Here is a 12,312-nt window from a genome sequence, read left to right as displayed (position 1 = left end):
AGGTTGCAGATGGGTATAGATAGGTTGAGTGAGTGGGCAAAGATCTGGCAAATGGAGTTTAATGTGGGAAAATGTGAAGTTGTTCACTTTGGCAAGAAGAACAAAAAAGCAGAGTATTACTTAAATGGAGAACGGCTGCATAATTCTGAGGTGCAGAGGAATCTAGGTGTACATGAGTCACAAAAAGTTAGTATGCAGGTACAGCAAGTAATTAAGAGGGCTAATGGAATGCTATCCTTTATAATGAGAGGGATTGAACATAAAAGTAAGGATGTTATGTTTCAGTTGTACAGGGCATTGGTGAGACCGCACCTCGAATACTGTATGCAGTTTTGGTCTCCTTATTTAAGGGAGGATGTAAATGCATTGGAGGAGGTTCAAAGGAGGTTTACTAGATTGATACCTGGAATGAGTGGGTTGTCTTGAGGAAAGGTTGGTCAGACTGGGCTTGTTTCCACTGGAGTTTAGAAGAGTGAGAGGTGATTTGATTGAAGTATACAAGATCCTGAATGGCCTTGACAAAATGGATGTCAAAGGATGCTTCCTTTTGTGGGTGAGTCCAGAACTAGAGGGCACTGTTTTAAAATTAGGGGTCGCTCTTTTAGGACAGAGATGAAGAGAATTTTTTTCTCTCATAGGGTTGTGCGATTTTGGAATTCTGTGTCTCAGAAGGTGGTGGAGGCGGGGTCATTGAATATTTTTAATGCAGAGGTAGACAGATTCTTGTTAGGCAAGGGAATCAAAGGTTATCAGGGTTAGATGGGAATGTGAAAATCAAAACACAAGATCATCAGCCATGATCTTATTGAACAGTGGAGCAGGCTCAAGAGGCCGAATGGACTACTCCTGTTCCTACTTCTTAGGTTCTCATGGTCTTACGTTCTCTCTGCCTTTCACACTACTACCATCCGAGTCTATATGCAGATAATTAAAGTCCCAATTATAACTACTCTATAATTCTTGCACATCTCTGTAATTTTCTTGCAAATTTGTTTCTCTACACCCTTCCCACTAGTTAGTGGCCTATAGACCACCCCAAGCAAAGTAACTACACCTTTTTTGTTCCTTAACTGTAGCCAAATAGATCCTGTCCTTGACCCCTCTGGAACATCCTCTCTCTCCAGCACTGCAATGCTCTCTTCAATCAATACCTCTTCCTTTCCTATGTTTCCTGAACTCTTTGTATCCAGGAATGGTAAACACCCAACCTTGGCCTTCTTTGAGCCAGGTCTCCATTATAGCCACATGGTATTTCCACAAGCACCTTTGCTCACCAATCTTATTTACTACGCTCCAACATCCACGTACATGCACAGTTACTCTGATTAAGACTTTATTTCTTCCTTCCTTGCTCTGACCCCACCTAATAACTTACTATTCCCTACTCTAGTGCTAACTATCTCTCCCAGTATTCTGTACACCTTGGTATTCCTCTCTCGTATTTCCTCCTGGTTCCCACACTCAGTCCCAGCTCTATTTAGGTGTAACCATTCGGCCTGTATTGGTCCCATTTCCCCAGAGCTGATCCCAATAGCCCAAAAATCTAACCCCTTCTTCCTGCACCATCTTTCCAGCAACTTGCATGTGGTACTGGGGGTAATCCGGAGGTTACTACTTTTGAGGTCCTGCTTGCTAATTTCCTACCTAGCTCCTAAATTGTGACTGCAGGACCACATCCCTCTTTCTGCCTATGTTGTTCATACCAATGTGCACCACTACTGCTGGCTGTTCACCCTTTCCCCTCAGGGTGCTTTGCAGCCATTCAGTGACATGCTTGACTGTGGCACCAGGGAGACAACACACTATCCTGAATTCACATTTGCGGCCAAAGAAATGCCTGTCTATTCCCCTAGCTATCGAATCACCTATCACTTTCAGCCTTCCTCGTACCCCTCTGTACAGCTGAGCTACCCATGGACTTGACTCTGGCTGCACTCCCCAGATGAACCAGTACTCTCATCAGTATTCAGAACTTAATAGTGGTCAGACAGCCTGTTTGTACTTGACTGTCTAGTAGTCAGCCATTCCTTCTCTCCCTGAATACTTTTAAGCTGCGGGGTGACCGCATCTATAAATGTGCTATCCACAAAGCTCTCAACCTCATGGATGCACCGCAATGATGCCAGCTGTTGCTCAAGTTCTGAAACCCAGAGCTCAAGCCGCTGCAACTGACAATACTTCCTGCACAAATGGTTATCCAGGACATGGGAAGTGTCCTGGAGTTCCCAATAGCACAAGATATGCACTCTAGAGGTCAGAGCAGCCCTGCTATTCCTTTATGTATTAGTTAATAAACTTTACAACTGCTAATAAACCTTACCAGTGCTAATAAACCTTAATAATACTGACAAGCCCTATTAAATATTAATACACTTTACTAGTAATAAACTTTACTTAAAAAAGATAATACTCATCAGCCATTCACCTGTTACTTGTTATTAATTTTTAACTTTTAAAATCATTTTAAACGTTTTTAATGTTTGTTTTTAACCAGTTGTTTAGACTCAGTTCTTAAGCAGCAATACCCACCAGCCAATCAATTCCTGACTTTCCTGTGATGTGATGTTTTGATTATTTTCACACTTTGATGTGCTTCTAGACCATTCCACTCCTGCCTCTGCTGCCGATTCTGTCTCAAGGTACTACTGCTAATAAACTTTACTGCTGCTAATAAACCTTACTACTATTAATAAATTACTAAATGTATCTACTATTGTAGTAACCAGATTTAAATTCTTAATTTCCCAGCTCCGAAAGAGAAAAATACCCACCAATCTTCTGTGCTGTAATTTTTTCTATGTTTCTTTCTATGTCAATTCATGACTATAAATTTTAAGGTAGGAACAGAATCACTGAGATCAGCGGGAGAGCAGAAAGCACCGCACAGTACCAATCACTTATATAGTTTCATTTATTTCTTTATTTCATTTCATTAGATCTCACATTTCGGTTTTCTTTAGAGACCACCTGCTCTTCACACGGACTCTCTCGCTCTCTCTCTCACCGCTCCTTTTATCCCCTTTGTGCTTTGGCCTCTCCCGCTGGTCTTGCAGTGACTCTGTTGCTACCTCACATAAAATATAGAATTATGAATGGGCATAGAAAGAAACATAGAAAAATTTACAGCACAGAAGGAGGCCTTTTGACCCATCATGTCTATATGGCTGAATAAGAGCCATCCAGCCCAATCGCACCCTCCAGCTTCTGGTCCATAAACCTACAGGCCACGGCACCCCAAGTGTGTATCCAAATGTTCTCCAAAATGAGGATTTCCACCTCTACCACCCCTTCAGGAATGAGCCCCTAACTCCCACCACAGACTGGATGAAAAAATTGCTCCCCAATTCCCCTCTAATCCTCCATCAGTTACTTTAAAACGAATTCCCTCAAAGTTATTGATCTCTGCGCCAATAGAAATAGGTCCCGCCCATCCACTGCATCTAGCCTGAGTCTCAACAATGCCAGTTAATTATTAAGTGCTATATAGAAGAATTTGCATCCACTCCCATTGAACTGAATCTTGAACTCAACATGACATCTAGATGAAAGCAAAATACTGCGGATACTGGAAATCTGAAACAAAAATAGAAAATGCTGGAAAAACGCAGCAGGTCTGGCAGCATCTGTGGAGAGGGAAACAGAGTTAATGTTTGGAGTCCGTCTGATACAGGGGAAAAACGCTGCAAATCTGTAATAAAAACAATAAATGCTGGAAACACAGTAAGTCGGGCAGCATCTGTGGCAACAAGTTTCCTTTATTATGATTTGATTTCTATTAATTCTACTCCTCTTTAAAAAAGGGGGGCACTTCTGTTAATGTTTTGGTTTGATACCCTGGACAACCCAGCGTCTCCTTATGAAACTTAATTTAAATAGAAGAGACATCTATCACAGAAGGAACAAAAGTTATTTTTTTAGGACATAACCTTTTGGAATTGGCTAAGGGTCGGTAAGACTTGTAGAGTTGGCTTGTGCTCTTCTACAGATACTGTCTGACTTATTAATAGTTTCCAGTAGTTCGGGTTTTTTAAAGTGTAAACCCCCGATTCAACCATTTTCTTAAATCCCCAATTAATATCTTTCCATTAATTTCTTCACTGAATATAGAAAATTTGCACAGCACCTGAAACTGGGGACCAGCGGCTGTGAAAAACAGCAAATCGCTGGCGGGAGCGCGCAGAGCCGGGCGGTTGGGGGCGCGCAGAGCCGGACGGTTGGCGGCCGGGGCGCGCAGAGCCGGACGGTTGGCGGCGGGGGCGCGCTGATATAGGCGGATGGCGGCGGGAGTTCGTGCTCCCTCGGGCCTGCGAGCCGAGGATGTCGTTGATCCGGGGAAGTCGCTCGCAGGGAGTGGGGAGAAGTCGCAAGAAGAAGGCGGCGCCGGCCCTGAGGAGGGAGTGGGACAACACCATCAGTGATCTGAGTGTCCACCGGGCCAGCCCGGAGGAACTCGCTCGGCGCCGACAAAACCGTGTCTCCAGGAACCGGGCGGCGGCCGAGTGGGGGCTCCGGCAGCGGCGGGCCGAGGGCCAGAGGCGGGGCACGGCTCCCGGGAAGGAGCCGGTGCTGATGAATGAGCTGCTGCTCGATCAGTGGCAGCTGCGGGATGTGTTGGCGAGATCTGACCGGGCCCTGGCCCTGGTCCGGGATCTGTTCGGCGATGGCCCGCGGCTCCAGGCCGCTTTCCCAAATGTGACGGCTGCTCCGGGCTGGGAGAAGGTGCCGCAGGCAGGGCTGGTAGCCCCAAGTTGTGAGCAGCCCACTCAGCTATCTCTCCTCAGCGAGTCAGTCATGGACTCCCAGGCCCTCAATGAAACCGTCAACACAACCTCAGATCGTCCACTGTCCCAGGAGAGTCTGCAAGAAGCGGATACTTCAGTCTCCATGGATTATCAGACTAACATTGACAGCAACGATCACTCTCTGGAGAAGAAGCAACACAAAACTGGACAATGCGTCCGAGAATGGCCCTATACAACGGCGAACCAGACCCTAGAGACTCCTTGTACACCGGACTGTGAAACCTCAGTGAAGCATAGAAGCTTAAATGCTACTACTGCAATCCAGAGAGTGAAGTCAAGAGTGCAAAGTGAGGCAGAAGGCAACGCAGAACAGGATGGTTCATCCCAATCCGAAACCACAAGTGTAATGCAACAAGTACTTCACCCTAGTTCAAATAACTCAAAAAAGGGTGTACCAAAAGGCAAAAATTGCAATATGTTTGCCAAAAGAATGGAAGATAGTAGGCAAGAGGACAAACAGCTGAGCCTCGAGCTACTGCAGGAAATGATTGAGAATATTGACCAAGAGATGATGGAATATGAACGCCAGACTGGACGCAAAGTCACGGGCTGGTTGCCACGGAGAGGTCACAGTCTAACAGGTTTCACCTTTTCGTTGGTCAACTTGATAAGCAGACTGACCCACTATCTAAAAGATAATGAAATTCGGCAGCGACAGGAGAAGGAAAACCAGCAGCAACTTCTGGAAAAATCCAAGGAACAACGAGCACTGATTGATGCATTGACAACAGAATTTCTGACAATGCAAAATGAAATTATTTCTGTGCAGACTAACCTGCATCAGTATATGAGCAAGACAGATGAAGAGCTGCTCTTACTGAAACAAATATTGCATGGATCTACAGAAGCAGAAAGAAACAAACCAAAGCCAAGACAAAACATTGTTCATGAAGTTAGGGAGACAGCAGTTGAAGGGGGGAGTTTACATACTTGTGTTTACTCTGATAGACAAGATCAAGCTAATGGACTTATTTTAAGGGCTGTACCAAATACTGAAGAGGAACTTTTAGAAAGCCTGGAAAAAAAACAGCCCCTTGCAAATCAGTACAATGGGAATCGGTTAGACGTAGCTAGGAGAGGTCAAAGTTTACCTGAGCATCTATTTGGCCCCGCAGTGTTGCTTTCACCCCCACGACAGAGGAACAGCCAAGTAGCTACTGGCTCACAAGCAACAGCTGATTTGTTTCAAGAAAGACCTCGGCCTATTAATGTATATCTGAAATCAAATGATGCACATATTTCGCAAATTCATAAGGAAGCTCCAGTGTCACCAGTTGTACAAGGAGAAAAAGACCTTAAAGAATACTTGGGAATACAAAACCAAAACGAGCTGCAAGGCAACCAGGATCTTAGCCAGCAATGGAGGCTTTGGAATGCTAATGAAGGACTGAAGAGCTTGAGTCTCGCTTTGCCTGTTACTAATTTGCCTCAAATGCCTGAAATACAACAACCTGAAGCTGTCAATGACACATCGATATGTATTCTGAGAACGAAGGAAAACGGGGTGGAAGGTGAAGGGAGTCAAGGTCTTTCTTTGGACAAGTGGCTTAAACATGAAGCAATGCTATCTCAGATTGCCGAGCTCCAGTTGCAGAATTCTGCTCTCAAAGCCCAACTTAGTCAGTTCAAAATGGGTAAATTATCCAATTCTGCACCACAGATTGAAAAGACCATTCCCAGCACTTGTGTAAGCCTTCAGCAGAGGATCACTGAGCTCAACCATCAGAGTGCTGAAGCACGCGGCAAACTTTTGAAGTTGATTGAACAGCAGAGACAAGTTTCTGGTGATTCTGCATCTCCACCCATTTCTCCTATCCCACCTGAAGGTATATGGACAGAAACTGGCAACAGAACACTGGATGTGTTGATCCCTCTGCCCAATGGGTTGGACTCTTCCACAGAGAGCACACCTTCCACTGCCAGCAAAGTAAACAGAAAAAGATCTACAGATAATACTAGTACAACTAGTTCCTCACTACATCTGGATAAAGATGATGGAAATAGAACACCTATTACTCAAAGAATGAAGCCAGAAAGGTTGAAAGCAGAAGGTTGGTTTGCACTCTCTACGCATACCATGTGATTCTAAAACTGAAATCCTAAATCCATATTTGGGTGATTGGAGAACTAACAAGAGAGCTTTCATAAACGTAAAAAGAAAAATACTGCAAATGCTGGAAATCTGGAAAAGCGAAAATGCAGTTCTGAAGGCTTGACACCAGAAAGGTCAACTTCGCTTCCCCACAGATGCTGACTGATGTGTTTCCAGAATTTTGTCTTTCTCTTTACACTTTCATATTGTATTTATTTGTTTTGCATTTTTTTAATGGATAAAATGTAATTTTAAATTTCAGTGAGCCACCAGCAGTTGAATGTCTTCAATTATTGTCATTAACTGTGTTGATTATTGATGCACAGAGGCAAAATATTAGCCTTAATGAAGCAGTTATAATAGATTAAGAGGGTTGGGAATTTTCTTGCCAGTTCTGTGGTTTTTCTAATTGATTAACAAAAATAGTGGGGGTGGGGGTAGCAAATCGGCAGTCCATTTTACAGCAGTCCCAATTATTAGTGCCATTGACTTCATTCAAAATAAACATGAGATGTAAAGCAAGCTGCCGATTCACCATCATGTTTGGGCTGAGGGGTGGCATTTGCAGTGTGTGTTCCATTAGCTCCAGAAATCCTTTTCTATTTTTTACCTGGCACAAGCAGCTGCCAGTGTTCAGGAGGCAATTTTTAAAAAATAATGGTTTTTATCAAATGTAAAATGAGAGTATATAACAGTATTTTACACATTTCAATAAAAATTATGCTTTTAATAAAATTAAATGTTTTTTATGTGGTATATTGGTTCTCATAAGTGATCTGAGCCTCTGAGAGTTAGCACTCGCTACTTTATCTAGCAGGTCCCAAGGTGTGACAATAATAACCTTTTAATAAGTTCTGAAGCAAGCCTAGTGATTTGGGTACTGGACTACTAATCTAGAAATTGAGAGTTCAGATACCACCATAGCAAGATGTGAAATTAAATTCAATAAATTTGGTATTTGATGTTTAGCACCAGAAAAATAACTGAAAGCTTCTGAATTGTTGTAAAAATTAATTTCTTTCAACTAATGTCTTTTAAGAAAGGGAGCCTGGCATTGTATCCTAGTTAGACTAAAGCAATCTCAGCCCATCCAGGCATGCAAAGTCCTACTTGCTGTCTTTTTTGGGCTGGTGGTCAATTTGAAAGAGCTGTCTCACAGAACCATATCAACTAGCCACCATCCCAAATTCCTCCATTCTAAACCTTGGGTATATCCTGAGCCATCAGACAATCCCACATCAAATGGATAAGAGCAAATTTTTGTATTTCATTGAGATCCAGTTGAGAATAATTGGTCAATTAACAAGATGGAGAGGGGGCGGTGGTGGCATTTGTGGTATTGTCATTGGACTGGTATTCCAGCGACCCAGGGGAATGCTCTGGGTTCGAATCCCACCACAGCAGATGGTGAAATTTGAATTCAATAAATATCTGGAATTAAACACCCTGGTTCAATCCAGCCATCAGCCATAGTGTAGTCCTGAGTGCAAGAGGTAAGATTGAAGTTTTTGAAAGACGTCTTCAAAAATGCTGAGTGGGTGATTCTACTCCACCTCTGCCTGAGGTTCCTGTATCATAGTTGTCAATTCCATTCACTCCATTTGAAATTAAGAACCAGCTAAGTACATTGGACAGAACAATGCACTCTGATGGGCTTGATACACCGCAATTGTAGTGCAAAAAAGCCTGTGTTCCAGTCAAGCTATGATGTTGGCATCGACCTGACAATGTGGAAGATTTCTCAGGTGTGGCCTATTCACTAAGAACCAGGATTCATCTAAACTGGCCAATAACCACTCTAGCAGCCTCCTTCATACCATCTGATAACACTATGGCAATGATATGGCTTTTAACAGAGAGACTTCATAACCTTGATCAAGAGATGAATGTCAACATTAAGGCAGCATTTGACTGAATATGTGCCTAAGGTGTACTCCTGCAGCAAAACTAAGTCAATAAGAGTCAAAAATGCTCTATTTATGAGAGCCATACCTGATACAAAAGAGGATGATTGTTGGACTCCAGTCATGTCAGCTGCTTGATCAACAACAATTCTTCTCCATCATAAGATCAGGAGTGGGGCAGTTCACTGACAATTCAGCCTTAAGATCCATTCAAACCTGTTCCAGTTTTCACCAGGACCTGGATAACATTTAGGCATAGACTGATAAATGAAAGGTAACATTTATGCCCTAAAATTGCCAGATAATCATCTTTAATAAGAGAAATCTCTGGCATCTCCCCATGACTTCCACTGGCACACTATCACCAGGTCCCAACCATCTTAGAAGTTGCCATTGACTGGAAGCTGAACTGGTCCAACCATTTCAACATCGTGGCTATACGAGCAGGGCAGAAGCTGGATACTCCATAAAAATGGTGCATCTCAGACCCCTCAAAACCTCAGCACCAGCTATGAGGCTCAAGTCAGTAATCTAATGAAGTATTCACCAGTTTCCTGGATGGGTGCAGCTACATGGACATTCAAGAAGCTTGACCCTATTCAGGACAGAACAATCTTCTTGATCGATCCCACTGCCATTGAATATCCACCACAGTTGAACAAAGGCTATTGCAGTAGGCCTTTCACCTCTGTAACCTTTATCACCAAAAGGACAAGAACAGCAATGTCATGGGAATACCATTTCTACAAGGTCACCATTCTGACATAGACATATTGTTCCTTCATCATTGCTGCATCAGTAGAATTACTTACTTAGTATAAATAAGGAGTCCCATCACTACAAGGACTTCAGTGAGTTAAGAAGAAGAGCCACGATCAGTTCTTGGGGCTGTCATGAATGGATAATTGTGACCTTATCCCTATCATCCATATTACAATAACAGCTAAAAGGTGCTTAGTTTCACACCATGTAAGGTTAGATACAACAGATTCTACTTGACATTTCGAAAAGACAGACTAAATGGAAAAGATGGAGGATATATTCCTGATAATCTTAGTTCGGAAGAATAGTATACAGAATCAGTACAGGTAGAGATAAGAAATAACAAGGGGCAGAGAATACTAACTTGTTAAGTTAATGTTAAAGAATTGTTAATAGGTTCCCTAACTATAGATATACCGTTGAACAGACCATTAATCAAATTAAAGGAGCTCCTAACAAAGGCAATGCAATAAATGCGGACTTTAATCTTCATGTAGTCTGGGCAAATCAATGTGGCAAAAATAGTTTGGAGGATGAGTTTATGGAATGCTTTTGAGATAGTTTCCTAGAACTATTGGCGGGACCAACCACGGAAGAGGCTGTTTTAGATCTTGGTTAATTAGAAACCCCATGGTAAGGGGATCCTCTGGGGAATAGTTAGCATAATATGACAGAATTTCACATTGACTTCAGAAATGCTGTATTTGCTTCCAAAACTAGAGTATTAAATTTAAGTAAGGCAGTTACATAGGTGTAAAGGGCGAGATGGTTAAGACAGATTCAAAAAATAGATTAAAAGGTATGATGGTCACTAAGCATTAGCGAGCATTTGGTGTCAGTCTTCACTGTGGAAAACACAAAAACATACCAGGAACAGTGAGGAATCAAGGGTCAGAGGACAGTAAGGAACTTAAAGTAATTAATATTAGTAAAGGAAATGTACTGGAAAAATTACTGGGATTAAAAAGCTGACAAAACCCTTGTACCTGACAGCCTATATCATAGGGTTCTAAAAGAGTTCACTGTCAGGATAGTGGATGCATTAGTTGTTTTATTTTAAAATTCTGGAACTGTCCCAGTGGATTGGAAGTGTGAATATGTACTATTGCTATTCGAGAAAGAAAGGATAGAGAAAACAGGAAACTACAGGACAATTAGCTTGGTATCAATCATTGTGAAAATGCTGGAACCTATTATTAAGGATGTGGTAACAGGGCACTTAGAAAATCATAATATGATTATGCAGATTTAACATGGTTTTATGAAAAAGAAAGTATGTTTGACAAATCTATTAGTTTTTTTGTGGATGGAACAAGCAGGGTGGATAAAGGAGAAATAGTGGATGTAGTATATTTGGAATTTCAAAAGACATTTGATAAGGTGAAAGGTTATTGCACAAGATAAAGGTTCATGGGGTTGGTGGCAATAGAGTAGCATAAATAGAGGATTGGTCAAAAGACAAAATATGAAGTAAGAATAAACGAGTCATTTTCAGATTGGCAGGCTGTTACTAGTGGGATGCCACATTGTTCAGTATTGGAGCCTCAGCTGGAACTCCCCTATTTTTTTTGTTAAATAGTACCGTGGGACCCATGAGGGGGCACAGGGCTTCAGTTTAACACCTCATTCAAAAGACAGTACCTCAGATTTTGAAGCACTCCCTCATTGCTGCATTGAAGTGCCAGGCCAGTTTATATGTTCTGGAGTGGAGCTTAAACCCAGAAGCTTTTGATTTGGAGCAGGATGCTACCTTTGAGCTAGGACTGACATTTGTAACATGCAAGATGCATCCAAATAACTCCTCTTTATTGTTCAGAACTCACAACCGATCAACAGAAAGGCTTTGTGCAAAATCTAAGCCCAAGCTGGAAATTGATTGATAGCAAAAAGGGGAAATCGGCAAAGGAAGTCGCTAGTCTTCTTTAACTTTGGAAAGAGAGTTAACCTCATGCTTGGTGCAGCTTTTTGCAGTTTGTGAGACTTAATGGGAGAATAAATTTGTATGTATCCCATTCTCAGGACATCCAAAATTGGCTCACAATCAGTGAATAATTATTCAAGTGCAGTCATTGTTTTCAGCTAATCTGTACACAAAAACGTCCCACAATCTTGTGAATGACCAGTTAATCTATTTTTGGTAGCTGATTGAAATAGAAATAATTGACCAGGAAACTAGAAGATTTCCCCATTCTTCTTCGAATAGTTTCATGGAATATGCAATATCTATCTGAACCAGCAATAGACAAACTGGTCTTCGGTTTAATGTCTCATGTGTTAGCTTGGTATACAGCAATGTTCTTGATTGTTTAGTGAACTGAGGTAGCTAACATATTGCAGAGTGACCAATATAAATCTTTTAACCATCCTGAAGATAGATGTCTATCAAATAAGTGATGAGAAAATGTTCAAACTGGGAATGACAACTGACAAAATTAGTCACTTGAAGGCCAGGTATGTGAACATGTGTTCATATAGCCAGTGTTCTGTGTTTACCATTCCTGGTTTATGAAAATGCTAACAACTTCTACTGAATCACTGCCCCTCCAGCTAGTGAAACTATTGTTTGAAGGAGCATCAGTGTGCCCAGGCTAGGATCGGGGAATTTTTTTATTCATTCACGAAACGTGAGCATCACTAGAAAGGCCTGCATTTGTTGCCTCTCCCAGTTTGTCCTTGAGAAGGTGGTGGTGAGCTGCCTTCTTGAACTGCTGCAGTCCATGCGATGTATGTACACCCACAGTGCTGTTAGGAA

General features: G+C 42.0%; 2 protein-coding genes across 8 annotated transcripts in view; both read left to right on the top strand.

Annotated features, from left to right (window-relative positions):
* sulf1 (sulfatase 1) overlaps positions 1–12,312 on the top strand; it is a 369,948-nt gene that overhangs the window by 75,847 nt on the left and 281,789 nt on the right. The gene's annotated exons all lie outside the window — the stretch shown is intronic.
* On the top strand, positions 3,128–7,634 carry spice1 (spindle and centriole associated protein 1). Its single transcript, XM_078540360.1, has one exon. It carries the CDS (start codon positions 4,318–4,320, stop codon positions 6,883–6,885), a length of 2,568 nt encoding a protein of 855 aa, XP_078396486.1. The 5' UTR covers positions 3,128–4,317; the 3' UTR covers positions 6,886–7,634.

Source organism: Cetorhinus maximus, chromosome 4, assembly GCF_964194155.1.
Source record: "Cetorhinus maximus chromosome 4, sCetMax3.hap1.1, whole genome shotgun sequence".
NCBI lineage: Eukaryota > Metazoa > Chordata > Chondrichthyes > Lamniformes > Cetorhinidae > Cetorhinus > Cetorhinus maximus.
This window is presented reverse-complemented; position numbering and strand designations above follow the sequence as displayed.

Excerpts from the sequence above, each read along its gene's own strand:
- spice1 (XM_078540360.1), top strand. The coding sequence starts at position 4,318 with ATGTCGTTGATCCGGGGAAGTCGCTCGCAGGGAGTGGGGAGAAGTCGC.